General features: G+C 44.9%; 1 protein-coding gene across 1 annotated transcript; it reads right to left on the bottom strand.

The window, feature by feature from the left end:
• Positions 1 to 7,254: 7,254 nt before the first annotated feature.
• On the bottom strand, positions 7,255 to 8,370 carry KCNJ1 (potassium inwardly rectifying channel subfamily J member 1; the record flags this gene model as incomplete). The annotated part of the gene is made up of 1 exon (XM_080357921.1): positions 7,255 to 8,370. One exon carries the CDS (start codon positions 8,368 to 8,370, stop codon positions 7,255 to 7,257), a length of 1,116 nt encoding a protein of 371 aa, XP_080214047.1.
• Positions 8,371 to 13,402: the final 5,032 nt, after the last annotated feature.

Below are 13,402 nucleotides of genomic sequence, written 5' to 3'. Positions count from 1 at the left end.
TGCAACTAATGGTATTGCAGGGGAGAGGGATTTCCCCATGCTAAGACCTTCCCATTAACAAAGAGAAGGAAGTATTTCCCATACTACCACCCAACAAACGTACTACAGACCTAATGAGACATTAACTAGGTGGGAAATTTGCTGGAACTCCTGTTGGTGCAAATATTTGATGTGAAGCTGGACTTATCTGGTAATATTTCATATACATTCTTACTGCAAACGACTACACCTGAAGCTTTGTAATAAAAAGCATTGATGAACCCAGCTGCTGTTTCCCATCCCTACTGTCAGAAGAAAAGAGCCATCGGTCTGTAAATTCTGGGTTAAAGGAGCCAGCTTCACTTTATTATACTATTACAACTATATATATATATATTTATCTCTTTATGGGCTGCTTTGCTGTGCTGATGCATTATTTTTAATGACCCCTGTGAAATTCCACTTTGCTCACAAAGTGGGTTCTCCCATATCAGACTGGGTGTTGCTGCATTTGGTGTTAATTAGAGCTGTGATCTAGAGACACATGAGGCTCTGTGGTTGATAAATTCACTTCAGAGACACTATTTGTATACTTTTGCACAATACATTTTGCACATCCGTATATATATTATGATTCTCATCTGTGAAAGCAAAACATGTTGCAAACAAAGCTCTGACTTTTCTATTGTATTAGAAAAGAATTGAGATCCCCTGACTAAGGTCATACAATGAGTGACACATTAATATAATGTAGCTTGTGTGTTAGGATTTTTTCATCTACAGAGGCAGAAATCCCTGTGCATAAAACTCAGATTCTTTTATTATATGAGAAGAGAATTAGAGATCCTTGGCAAAATTCAGCTTTTCAGGCTCTGAGAGTAGCAAACTGAACCCACAAAATGAAAGACGAGAAAGAAAAGCAGTTTTAAGGCCACCACAATTATAACCCTCATCAACTCTGCCCCATCAGGGCACAGTGCGGGCAGGTGTGTCAGTGATGAGCAGAAGCGTTTGCAGCTGAGCCGCCACTTCAACCAGTACAAAGAGCTGCAACAAAGGAGCAGGAAGAGGTTTTTGGGCAGGAGCAGTTTTCTTAGAGGAGGAGATATAGCTGCTCCTTATCGAGGAGTGTGCAGGAAAGGATGAATACCTGTATTTTTTATTTTAACCTGTAGGTGCTAAAGGAAGAAAAACACGGGCACTCTGGCATTTTGATGCTCTGTCCTTTCCAGGAACTGCTGCAGATATTTGCGTGTTTGTTAACTTTCTGCCTCTTGGAGCTGCGGATTTGGTGCTGCATCTCCTCGACCTCCCCTGCTGCTGCCAAGACCTGTGCACGGCCACGAGGAGCCTCCTGTACTGCAGGGCTGTGCTGGCATGTCACGCGTGGGGACAAAGAGCGGTGGTGAGCGCAAGGTCCGTGTCCCACACGTCTCGTGTGGCTGCTGGAGCAGATTGTGCTGTGAGCGTGGGCAGGCTGTACCTGTAACAACCTGAACCCCACCCTGAGGTTTTCTGCCGCTCTCAAGACCCTTAGGACTAATATAACATAGATTTAAATCAAAGCAAGTAGGAGGGGGTTGTGTTTAGGATAGGTGCTGCTGAGAACGGCTCGCAACTTGGCTTAAACTTGCAAACTCTTGCAACTTTACAACTTCCCTTAAAGCTCCAACTCCTGCAGCTTAGGGCTAACACGGAGCTGAGCAGCAGCTGCAGGCTCTGTAATCACAGGGGTCCCGGCACCCCTCACCTTGCTGGGGGGGGATGTGCAAATTTGGGGAGCAGTGCGGGTGCGCGGCGCAGCCGGTAACGGTCGCGTTCCCCGCGCTGAGGTGAGTGGGGACCGAACCCTCTCCTCAGCAGCAAGGTTTGCACCCCCTTTTGTCACCACAGACTGGGAGGGTGACCCACCCGCGCCTCTCCCAGTGTCCCCGGGCTGTGGGGTGCGCTGAGTTCGCCGGGTGCCAGTGCGGGGGTGGAGGGGCCGGGTCTGCCCGGGGGGGGGTGGGGACACCTCTGGGCTGCCCTCTTGGGGTTTTGGGGAGAATATCCCTGCAGGGATTAAGACTAAAGGTCTATTGGGGGTGCTTGCAAAGCGCAGGAGCACTGAGAGGTGTAATTAAAGCTTCTAGATGTCATCAAGGTCTATAATGTTTTACAAACATCCTTTGCGCCGGTGTCTGTAATGTCCCAGGAACGGTTCTAAATGGCGGGGGGGGGGGGCCTGAGCGGGACAGGCGCTTTCGGGCACTGTTGCAAAACTAACATAGAACTCAAAGCTTTTGCAAGGTGGCTTGTGGTGTTGCTTCTTCTTTGAACAGCTGGGGAAACTGAAGCTTGAAGTTAGAGATGGCATTTAGGTCTCCCCAGCCTCCTGCAGACTCTGCTGAAGGTGCTTTAGATGCCGCTGCAAACTTAATTTGTACAGCCCCCGACCCTCTGCTTCCACATCACCTCTGAATCCATCACAAGTGAATTAAAGTCTCCCAACGCTTCTGTGAAGTGGCTAAATATATCCAGCTAGCAGCACTCGTGCCAAAAAAACAAGTCGCTGAACGCGTTAAACTTGGCGTAATAAAATAAGGAATGGTCCCAATAAATTTTTGCTTTGCGCTTGCAGGGTCGCCGCGGTTTGCGGAGCCAAGTTGAAGTTCAGGGCTGGTGCCTGCGCGGAACGGGAGCCGGGCGGGCGGCCCATCTGCAGGTAAGGGCTGCCACCCAGCGGCAGCACCGCGGAAGACACTTGGGGATCTCTGGCAGCACCCCAGCCTGCTGCTGTTGGCTTGTCACAACACAATAGTGCTGTAAATTTGTCCATGCAGGGCGTGCTTGGGATGTGGTCACCCAGGAGAGCAAGGGCTTTGATACTTTCTGCACTTAAACTTGACCGGCAGCATGCAAATCGAGGTGCAAAGAGAGATTGTCTCATTTCCAGCCCCCCCCTTGCTTGCCCACCTCCCCGGGACAGGGAGGATTTATGTCTGTCTTGTGCAACAAGTGAGTTTCTTCAAGTTGTAAGAAGCTTCCCCAGGCAGATGCTTCCACCACAGGAATGTCAGCTTGGCCTCAGGAAACACGTTGTGTGTTGGAGCAGCCGTGGAGAGAGGGCTTTAACCTTCCTCTCGTTCCAGTGACATTGTCACAGAGTTATATGTGATTTAGGGCCTGTGATGGTGTTGTCATGGTGGTTCCTCAGGCTGTAGCAAGAAGCCATAAGTGCAGATTCACCAGAAGGTTCAGGAACTTGCTCGGCTTCCCCCATCCCTGCCGTGGCGCGGGCTCTGCTCACGTTCCTCGCCTTGTGCTGTGGTTTCTCCCCGCTTGTGCGAGCAACAGGAATCGGGCCAGCACCATGACAGTTGAAGGGGGGGCAAAATAAAAAGGGAGGGGGCAATAAAGGCTCTTCCCAGCTGAATTTGCAGGAGTCTAACCACATCAGTTGGCTGCCTGGGGAAAGAGGATGTGACACCTCGGCTGCTCCCGTTTGTGTCAGGGCTTTGCATGCTACTGACTTGTTTATGGGTGAGCAGTTGAGTTTACAAGGAAGCAGAAGTGATGTGGGCAGTGCTCTGCCACATCCCAACCATGCAAGTCCCTAGGACTATCTAAACAGTGTGCTGGGGTTTGTTTTCTTTATTGCTATTATTTAGGGGTGTCTTTTTACCAGTTACTACCAAGGAGTGTGTGGAGCCAGCTAACTAGCACATGTAAAAGCAGTTATTTTAATTCATGGCCCTTTCTCCAGCAGTCAGCAGGATGCCGTATTCATTTACCAGCAGGAGGGTAAATCTATTTCAAAATGATTGAAATATTATGCACAGCTTGAATGAATGTTTAAAATAAATACAGTAGAAGAAACATGTTGTTTGTGAAATGAAAAGATAAATTAAGTTTAGTGCAGACATATTATTCCCAAGCCTAGCTGCTTGGCTTAACGCTTTCACAGCTAAATCCTTTAGGCCTTAATCCAGCAATAAGCACATGGTCTGATTTCTTCTTCTGAAGAGAAAAGACTTTTCCTCCAGTCCTTTCCTTTGTATGGACTGTTGGCCTCGGTGGCATGTGCCACTTTGTAGAAAGGACTAATTGTTGTTGGCAGACTGGATGGTGAAGGAGGGAGAAGAGAACCATGACCCTTGAGAGAAGTGCTGTGGAGACATAGAAATGGAGAGAGTGTCATGGGTAAAGAAACCAGCCTTTGTTTTCCAGTATCGGGTCTGTGGTTCCCTCCAGCCACTTCTGCTCTGCAAGATTACATTTATTTTCATCCTCTTAACTGAACTTTCTTTTAATGGCAGTAGGGGTGACAGCCCCCAAAATAGACTTCCTATGGAGTCTGGCCTGAGTGGCACTGTGTGCGCCGTGTCTCCCGATAACCCTTTTTCCCTGCTCTGGGCTTTTATCTGGCTGGTGACAAACAGCCCCCTCCGGACAGCAAGAGGAAATTCCACTCATTGTTCTCCTGCTGCTGGGCTCTGACTACGGTTCTCTATCTCCTGCTCGGGGCGGGCGCTTCCTGAAGTGACAGTCAGCAGAAGGGTTTCATTCCCAGATTCCCAGTTAGGTCCCAGTATGATCCCCCTCTAAGCCTGGTAGCTCAGCCATGTCAACTTTGGGTACGTCCCACTTTATTCTCTGCTCGTGCAGTAGCCAGTCTCAACTCTGTAACATCAAAACATGCGAAATAATGTCATTACCCTTATTGCGATCAGCATAACTAGATGTTGAGCTGGGTCTAGCTGTTAGAACAGACTGAACCTCGGGTGATCATCCTTGCGGTGCAATCAACTTTCTGTTTGAGTTGTGCCAGTGCTTAATGCTTTTGGATGTGGAATAGCACCTCTTGCTTCTGCTGTAGAGTCATAGGGGAAGAGGTTAGAAAACCTGTCATGAACACACAGGCTTAAGATTTTAAGATGGTTTTGCAAGGCCGGTGCCTGGAAGTGCATTATTTGGGGACCCTTTAAACTGTGGGGGATGTACACCACCTCCTGGACAGGCACTGCAGTAGCATTGAATTATCACTACCATCTCAAACCAGCTTTACGTAAAGAAAATAGGAATCTTTCCTGTCACCTCATTGCATAGCTGGGTTTGACACAATTCCTGTTGTTAATAAGGTGAAGAATATCCTTCTACTTAAGGGCATCTTGGTGCATCTCTCCTCCTGGGGTAAGGGATATAACTTGTAAGCCTCGAACACTGGCAGTACTGCTTTCTAGGAAGTTATACACAGGGCAACTGTACAGGAAGCCTAGAAAGGAAATGGAGCAGCAACTAAGGAAGGGCTGAGCAGCACAGTAGCCCTTCAGTTCAGACAAGCCAGGGACTCCCGACACTTCATTCCGCTTCTCTGCTCCCTCCTCAGTTTCTGTGGATGGTCACTAACCGCTCATGGTTTGGCGTTTTTTGGGGGTTTTTATGCGTATGTGCCATTCAAAGTGGAGGAGAATAAAACTGCCCTTCCAAGCTCTGATGCTGTGGTGATTGAGACCGTGAAAATGTTTTTACAGTTGGCAATGCTATTTTGCAAGGTTGCAAAAGCAGTATGCTTAAGGTATTGGGCAATATCTGCGGATTACCCTGAAGGTTTCAGCTGGCGATTCTAGCATTGCGTAGTTCCAGCCATAGTGCAGCTGTTTTTAGTAATTCCGATGTATGACAAGAATAGAACTTTCTGTGCTGACCTTCCCATGTAGGATTGTGCAATGGTGTAACAGTGGTGCATTGAAGACAGGGAAGATGGAGACAGTTGAGAACTGGGTTTTAAAGTGCTTTAGTGACATAGTTGTTTATAACATTGTTCTTTTCACAACACAAGTACGTTAAGTCCCATGTTACAAACGGCAAATCTGACATACGTACTGAAGTGATTTGTTCTGGCCCAACAGAGTCTGTACTACAGTGGGACAAAGATCGGAACACTCTTGGTTCCCAGAGTATTTCCATACTCATGTTATGTCCGCTCGCAAAATAACTGTGTCTTGTCATCATTTGACTGGCTTAATTCTCTCCTCCTTTTAAAACCAGTCAGTCCGGCAGCTTTTAAAAAGGTGCTTCCAATTTACCACAGTGTTAAAAATAGATGAACTGAGTTACATCACTAGGAAACTTCTTGTTCTGCTTGAAACTTAAACATCAAAAATCATACCTGGAAAAAGTTCACCACTGCTGAGCTACTGGTGAGCAGAAACGGTTTCCTGTAGGGATGCACATTTTGCTGTGGTGAGATGAACGGTTTGGGACCGAATCTGAAGCCCACTGTTGCTGGAAGGTTCTGTGCTGCAGTTTTGTTTTAACAAGACCTTCGTGCTTCAAAGGAAAAGATAACCGGTGTTTGCATTGTGGATTTTGTCTGCAGGGCACATCTAGAGCTGGGGTTTCCTCTCTTCTCCCAGTGGATTGCTCTTCTGCTGGGTGGGAAGCAATCGGTGTGTTCATCTTCCCACTGTGGCTCGCTGTTCTGGAGAGTTATCTCAGATGTTTCCTAATTTCAGCGAGCCAGCTCTTGGGGAACGGAGACTATTCTGAAGAGTGAGACAGGGATAAGCTGCAAAATTCCTCTTCTCCCATAGCGAGTCTCTTTGCCTTGTTTCTTTGCTTTTCATTTGACTATTTGTCCCTGAAAGGAATCAAAAGCTTTCAGAGGAGAGAAGTTGTATTTCACAGAGTTCTAGATGAAGCACAGTGGCACAAGCTTTGTCTTTTCTAGCTTCCTAAGCATGCGCCATCCCATAATGCTCCATTTCTTCAGAGGCACCAGCTCCAAAGGAAGAAGGAATTGTTTCAAAACATGTGCTCAGAGCCAGACAGTCTGCTTTCATAGAGGACTTTGGCAACCAGAAACATGGATTTTTTTTTGAGCTTTGGGCTCCTAAGTCCCTTAGGTTTCTTTAGCTTTGCCTTCTGTCTCCCCTTTTCACGTTCTCATTCCATTTAATGTGTCTTGAAGTTTCTCTCCATCTTTTCAGTCTTTTTAACAGACTTGTGTACCTCTGGGAACTTAAGTGAGTTGGACATTCCAACGTAGCAGCTTCATAAAATGTCCAATAGGTATAAAAATATAAACTCTATGAAATATGTATATATAGTAGTTAAATAGTGTTCTGGAGATCACTGGTATTCTGTACCTTTTTGATTTGAGGCTTTTGAGAAGAAGAACAATGTTTTAGAGTAAAACCAAACCTGTGTTTCCTTTTTCTTCTACTAAGTTGTTAATTCTCTCAAGATTGAATTCATTATGAAATAAAGATACAGTCTGTTGAATAGCTGGAACTACATTTTTGTGTCACTGGTTTCACCAGCTTCTGCCAAGACAAACCCGGGGTTGTCATAACCTTTCTTCTCTTTGGCTTTAGCTTCTTTCTCATTGTAGAGACAGAAGGCGCAGTGGGGAGTCTCCACAGCCACTGTCTTGCTGAAGTTCTGGAAGTCCACTCGGTATTTCCCTTCTTTGGTCTTGGACACAATGGGAGCAAAGCGGTAACCCCAGAGCACCTCCTCTGGGATGTAGGATGTCCTCACTTGACACGTAGCACTTGTGGCTTCAACAGTGCCATCTAAAAACACCACCAGTTCAAAATCTTGCTGCAGAATGGTTTCTGCAGCCATGTGGAAGAATGGGCTGTTCTTATCGATGATATGATAAATAGTTAATGGGGAAATGAAGAAGAGATTCTCATTGCCAGCGTCAACTATAAATTCGATGTTGACCTGGTCCAAAATGATTGTTTCTCCTTCTGGGGTGATGGTGGTCTTCAGGAGCTTTCCGTAGATGTGGCTCCCAATCAACAGGCTCTTCCTGAGGTTGGCCACCCGTATGAGGAGGCACAGCTTCCCACCACGTTTGCTGATGACAGCATTCTTGCTGAAGGTGATGGTCTTAGCCCTGTTTTTGGACCTTGAGATCTTGGCCAAGATGGCACCGCACATGAAAGAATTGATGATGACCCCCAAGATAGACTGGAAGATGAGCAGGAAAATGGCAGTGGCACATTGTTCTGTGACGCACCTGAAGCCGTAGCCGATGGTCACCTGGGTCTCCAAGGAGAACAGGAAGGCTGAAGTCAGGCCGTTGATGTTGTCCACACAGGGGGTGTGATTTATGGAAGGATTGAATTCTGGAAGATCTTGGTGTATGTAAGCCACAACGTACCAGAGGAGCCCAAACAGAAACCAGCTGCCTAAGAACGCTGAAATGAAGATAGTCATTTTGTATCTCCACCTGAGATCCAGGATAGTTGTCCATATATCAATCAAAAAGACAAACCTTGACTGTCCTACATTGCCAAACTCTATGTTACACCTTCCGTCTTTAGAGACAAGCCTTGCTCTTCGCCGGCTGCGTTCTCTGATGTGGCTGCTAAAGCGTTTCCGGAGGTAGTTGAACATTCCCTCTGCTGATTGTGTTCTGCAGAGTAAGAAATAAAGAACATATGGGTAATGCAGGTTTCATTTATGCCTGCAAGTGAGAAGTAAATCCTGAGGAAGTCTCAAGACACTTGTTTAGGAAAAAGTTATATAATTTGCATATTTTCCCCTCAACTGGTAGAGAAAAGCTCCAGTAGGTACATGAGAAAACTAACAGGTTCTTGCCTAAGGAGCATTCCAGAAAAAAATAATCATTTTGGCTTGCTCGGTAAACTTTAAATCAGTCAACTGTTAATATTGTCCCCTGCTCAGCGGAGTAGGTGGAGGTGTAGAAAAGCAGGTAACTTTGTGGACATACATGGGGAAAAGTAGTGGGGACTGCCTACATTTTGAGGAGGTTTTCTGCCTTTTAGAAGACAAAGCAGGGCCTGTCCATGCACGTGTGTGTCTATGTCAGCATTAGGAGAACAGTGAATTTAAGGAGAAATAAGAGTAGAAGCAAAAGGCATAATGAAGCCAGCAACAGGACTTTTAGGTGAGAATAAAAGAAAATATCAAATTTCAGCAGCAGGATAATTGGATGTTTACTCACCACGAAGGTAATGCTAAGACTAAAGGATCAGATTCTGAAATCTTCCATTTAAGCAAAGTACAGCTCTGCATCCCTGTTAATTTTGTCCTTTATAATTAGTCATGTTAACACTAGAGTCATTGATGGATAAAATACTACAGATGTGTTCAGAGCGGAATTTGGATCAACCTACATTTGGAAAATCCCCCAGTCTTGGATTTATTCAGCTGTACAGGCATGGGGAGAGGGTGATCCACTGCAGTTAATGTTGTCTACTATATTCTTAGATTTAGGGCCCGATTTTGACCCGAAATTTAGGAATGTTCTTAGAAGAAATAATTGATTTCACAGTTGATCACCCTGCGAGCACAAAATGTGTTTCCTTGCCAGAGAGGATGTGTTTGATTAGTGCCCAGTGCTCACCCACCCTGAAAGCATCCCCTGTGTGCCTATTTAGCCTTTGTTAAATCATTCTCACGTAGCCGAGTTGAACTGTGCACTGTAATCAGATTTCTTGGGGGCAAAATGCTTCAGCTTAAAAAGAACTGAAATAAATTAAGAATTTGAGGGGAAAATATTCTTGCTGGTGAGTCACACAAAGTGTATCCTGAGTTCTCTGTGTCTCGAAGGACGTGGTGTCCCCAGCCATGCAGAGACCTGACTGTTTTAGGGACCTGCATCTGCCATGGGTGATGTTCTCTTTAGAGGGACCTGGACTTGGAAAGTGCTGGGTCTGGTTCAGCCTTCACTGGAAACTTCTAGAAATTTGATTTGCTTCAACTGGAAGAAAAATTCCCTCCTGTGTGAGCACACTGGGAGCATATTGCAAATTGTCTAGGGGAGATTAAATAAAGCCACTTATATAATACAGCATTTAAAGTCCTTTTAGTTTAAGTCAGCAGAGGTAACCCAGCTATGGCTTGGCTAATATTTACCGGAATATGTTTCCTGTTGGCCCCGGATTAACACGGAATCGCTGTCTGTCTGGCGTGTGAAATGGTGTTTTGAAATGGTGATTGGTGAAGTTGCTGCTGTCCCCAGGCATAATATGTTTCTAGAAGGTGCACTGCACTGCTTGTATTCTTAAACAATGAGGCATTGACCAATAAAACTACTTAATGAATAAAGATGGCACGTCAAGGTTACCTATGAAAACATGTAGTTTCCATTTCCCTGTTCCAGTCTCATATTTCACAGTGACCACTAGAATAAGCAGAAACTTTTGGATTTCCATTTTCAAGTTTGTAATCTTAACTAATTTATAAGTCACTCCACCCACAATATTTAGTAGAAGTTAGTAGTTAATATATACATTTCTACCTTTTCCTTTTTCTGCATTCCTGCCTGTAGGTAACAACAATTATTGCAGCTCCTGATTGCTACTCACCAGTTGGTGTTCCTCTGCTCATTCAGAAATGGAATTGAATGGTTCTCTTTGCTCTTATTTCCTTTCCCTTGCTTTGTTCTGAAAAATTTTGAATGCTGGGGAATAATGACCAGGTGCTTTAATTGTTCTTTGGGTGTTTGTACAATGCACGTTAATCCAGGGAAATAGCTTTAATCTCAGCCATGTGTGGCACTTGAAGACATCAGTGAGAGAGGAAGGGGAAGGTGTTTAATGTTTGAGAGGGGTCTGACAAGAACAAAGTTCCATCAGCTGCTATTTCACGGAACATCTGATAGCTGTGGATCACACGTATTTCTCCCCTCGCAGCGGTGGGTGTATGAGCAAAGTCGGCAGAACCGAATCATTAGTGGGAGACGGTACAAATGAAAAGCAGCTCACTGAACCCACCACTTTTGTTAGAAATACATCTTTGTTAGGGATTCAGATGAAGTTCTAAGCAGCTTAGGTAGAAGAAAGGGGGATATAGTGTTAAAAGATTATTTTTTTCAGTCCTGTTCTGGTCTTTTCAAAACTCAGATCTCCTTTCAGTCCTTTCTGTGCTGAACTTTCTCTGAACAAAATATGTGAAATATCCAGTTCCTAATGCCCTATAATATCCTTTTTTATGAGAAAAGCAAACTATGTCACTTAGTCTCATGGTGTATTGTCTGCTGGCTGCTTTACTACTGAGACCTTTGGTGAGTAGAGCTCATTTGCCCTCCACTGCCTGCCCTGGGTAGAGCAGGGATGTGCCTGTTGTGATGGGATGACGGTTGTTGCATCCTATCTCCCTCTCCTGATATCAAAACTATATCAGAATTAAGAAACCAAAGACACCTAGCCCTCTATTGAATCGACTGTAATTACAGCAATCTGATTTATAGCATCTATCACGCTGGGTATCCTGCCTCTGCTCTGCAGAGAACTGGGAGCTAAGCAGTCTTTACGATACAACAGACTTTCCCAACAGCACTATTTCTGTTTTCAGACAATTAGGTTTCCACTGAAAATAGTAGATTTTCAATAGGAAATGGCTCTCCGGGAGAAAATTCTTGTGTGTGATGTGGTGTTGTGGTTGCAAGAGGAAAAAAATATGGATTTAACTCACCAACAGTGTTATGCTAGTTTTGTATTCAACTTTAAGAGAATCTTGACAACAAAACGTTTTGCTTTTTGCCGGAATTTTCTAAAGGAGGAAGGCAGGTTTTGTCTAGTCACTTTTTCCTCTCTGTCTTCAGAAAAAGGTGTTAGAAAAGCAGATTGTAATAAGCTCTCAGCTGTGTGACTGGGAGCAGAATCCATCTGTAACCAAAGAGCTGTATTGCAGTTTGATGTGGGCTGGGGGGGCGATTCTGCATAAACTCCCACTGTAAAAGTCACGGGGAAAACGGACAAGAGTCATGTGAACCAATTCTGCACCTTCTCTCGTCTCGTTGTTCTTTGCTGAAGTATTTAAGGGGTTGAATCATTAACTCGCTCTATTTTTTTGTGCAGATTGGCAATGTCAAGTGTGGTGCAGCAAGAGGGTTCCTGCGGGAGCCCCGGAGGCGCAGAGGCAGCTGACTCGGGCATCAGCCAGAAAACAATCGTTCCCTGAGGCAAAACCACCTCTGACCAACACTGACCCTGTTCGGCGTCTAATCTCGAGGTATCTCAGTGCTCGGCATTACCTTGTTGTATAAAACTTCCATTCTTTCCAAAGTGTCAGGCAATTTAAACTGATAGTGGCTTTGTACCACCCTGAAAAGACCCAGCTGTGGGTGCGGGGAAGGTTGCGGACAGAAAACATTTAGCGCTGTCGCAACAGCTTTCAGTGTGGTCGGAAAAAGGTTCTTTCTTACTCAATGCTCAAGAAAAACATGAAGTTGCTCACTCTACGCTGGATGATGTTGCAGTAGGAGGAGTTCTTTTGAGTTCTGCCTCTGTGTTTTTAGGATGTAGACTGGCCATGGCTTGTTGGTGCTCTGGCCAGAGGTTTGTCATTCACGGTATGAGTTGCACACTGCAGCAGTGGCCTGTGACTTCACCTGGAATGGTTAAGGACAAGCGGAGGAGAAATTTGGCTTTCCTGGTCTAGGAACAGGCAGAACAACTAGAGATGTAGTCCTGTGTAGTCCTGACTCTGTGGTCTCAGACTGTTCCCATTGCTAACTCACGTTCCCCATCTGCGAAGGAAATAAGAATAATTCCACTACTTTGCATGCTACTGTGAGGCTATGTTAATGTTGATAACGGTTTTTCATAATGTAGAGTGTTATTTTATACAAAACTTTTGCACCACCCTACACTGAGATGATCGCTGAACACAGTTGTTGCTTATAAAGTATTTTGAGATCTTTCAGGAGCAGTGGTGTTCTATAGATTCACATCTTTTCCATATAGAAGGCAGTTCTTTCATACTTTATTCTATTGCTTTCTTAAGATAAAGAACGAAGTGAAGTAGCTCTCTCCTTGGATAGTTTATCTCTCTGAACTTTGTGTAAAGTAGTTTTGTCTTTGCATGTCTCGGTTGCCAAGGATTAGAGGGATGCTACACCACAGCAGAAGTTCTGTGCTGCTTATTACTTAGCACTTCTCATCCCCCTTCCTTCAACAACTTGTACTCTCATAGGTGAATCCCATATATTTAGTTTATAGAGGTCTTTTCTACTGTTAGCTCTTTTGCTACTTTTCTGTCTGTTCACTGGTTCTCTGCTAGTTGCAGAGAAAGCAATGATGAAACCCTAGAATTGTTAAAAATTTGAAATATTACTTGCATTCCTGACCATATGCACATTTCCTTGTACCTTTTGGGATGATATAGGCTCTCTTCTATAGGAGATCCTTTATGTATCTGTCCATCTGACATGCTGAGCTTATACTGAATCACATCACCTGCTACCTGTTGCTCTCCCATCTCCTTTTTCTGCTCACTGGGCCTGCAGGGACTGGTGTTTGCTGGCTGATGCTGTGTGTTTAATCAGTTGAGGTTCAGCAAGAAGAGTGTCAGTCACCAGCAGTGATGTCCAACCAAGCTGTCAAGATGCCTCTTGTCCCATTACAGCCTCATCTCAATCGTTTCCTTCTCTCAGCTTTTCTCGGCTGCTGCATCATGA

Source organism: Nesoenas mayeri (genome assembly GCF_963082525.1).
Source record: "Nesoenas mayeri genome assembly, chromosome: 22".
NCBI lineage: Eukaryota > Metazoa > Chordata > Aves > Columbiformes > Columbidae > Nesoenas > Nesoenas mayeri.
The sequence above is the reverse complement of the archived record's forward strand: the minus strand, read 5'-3'. Positions and strand labels throughout refer to the sequence as shown.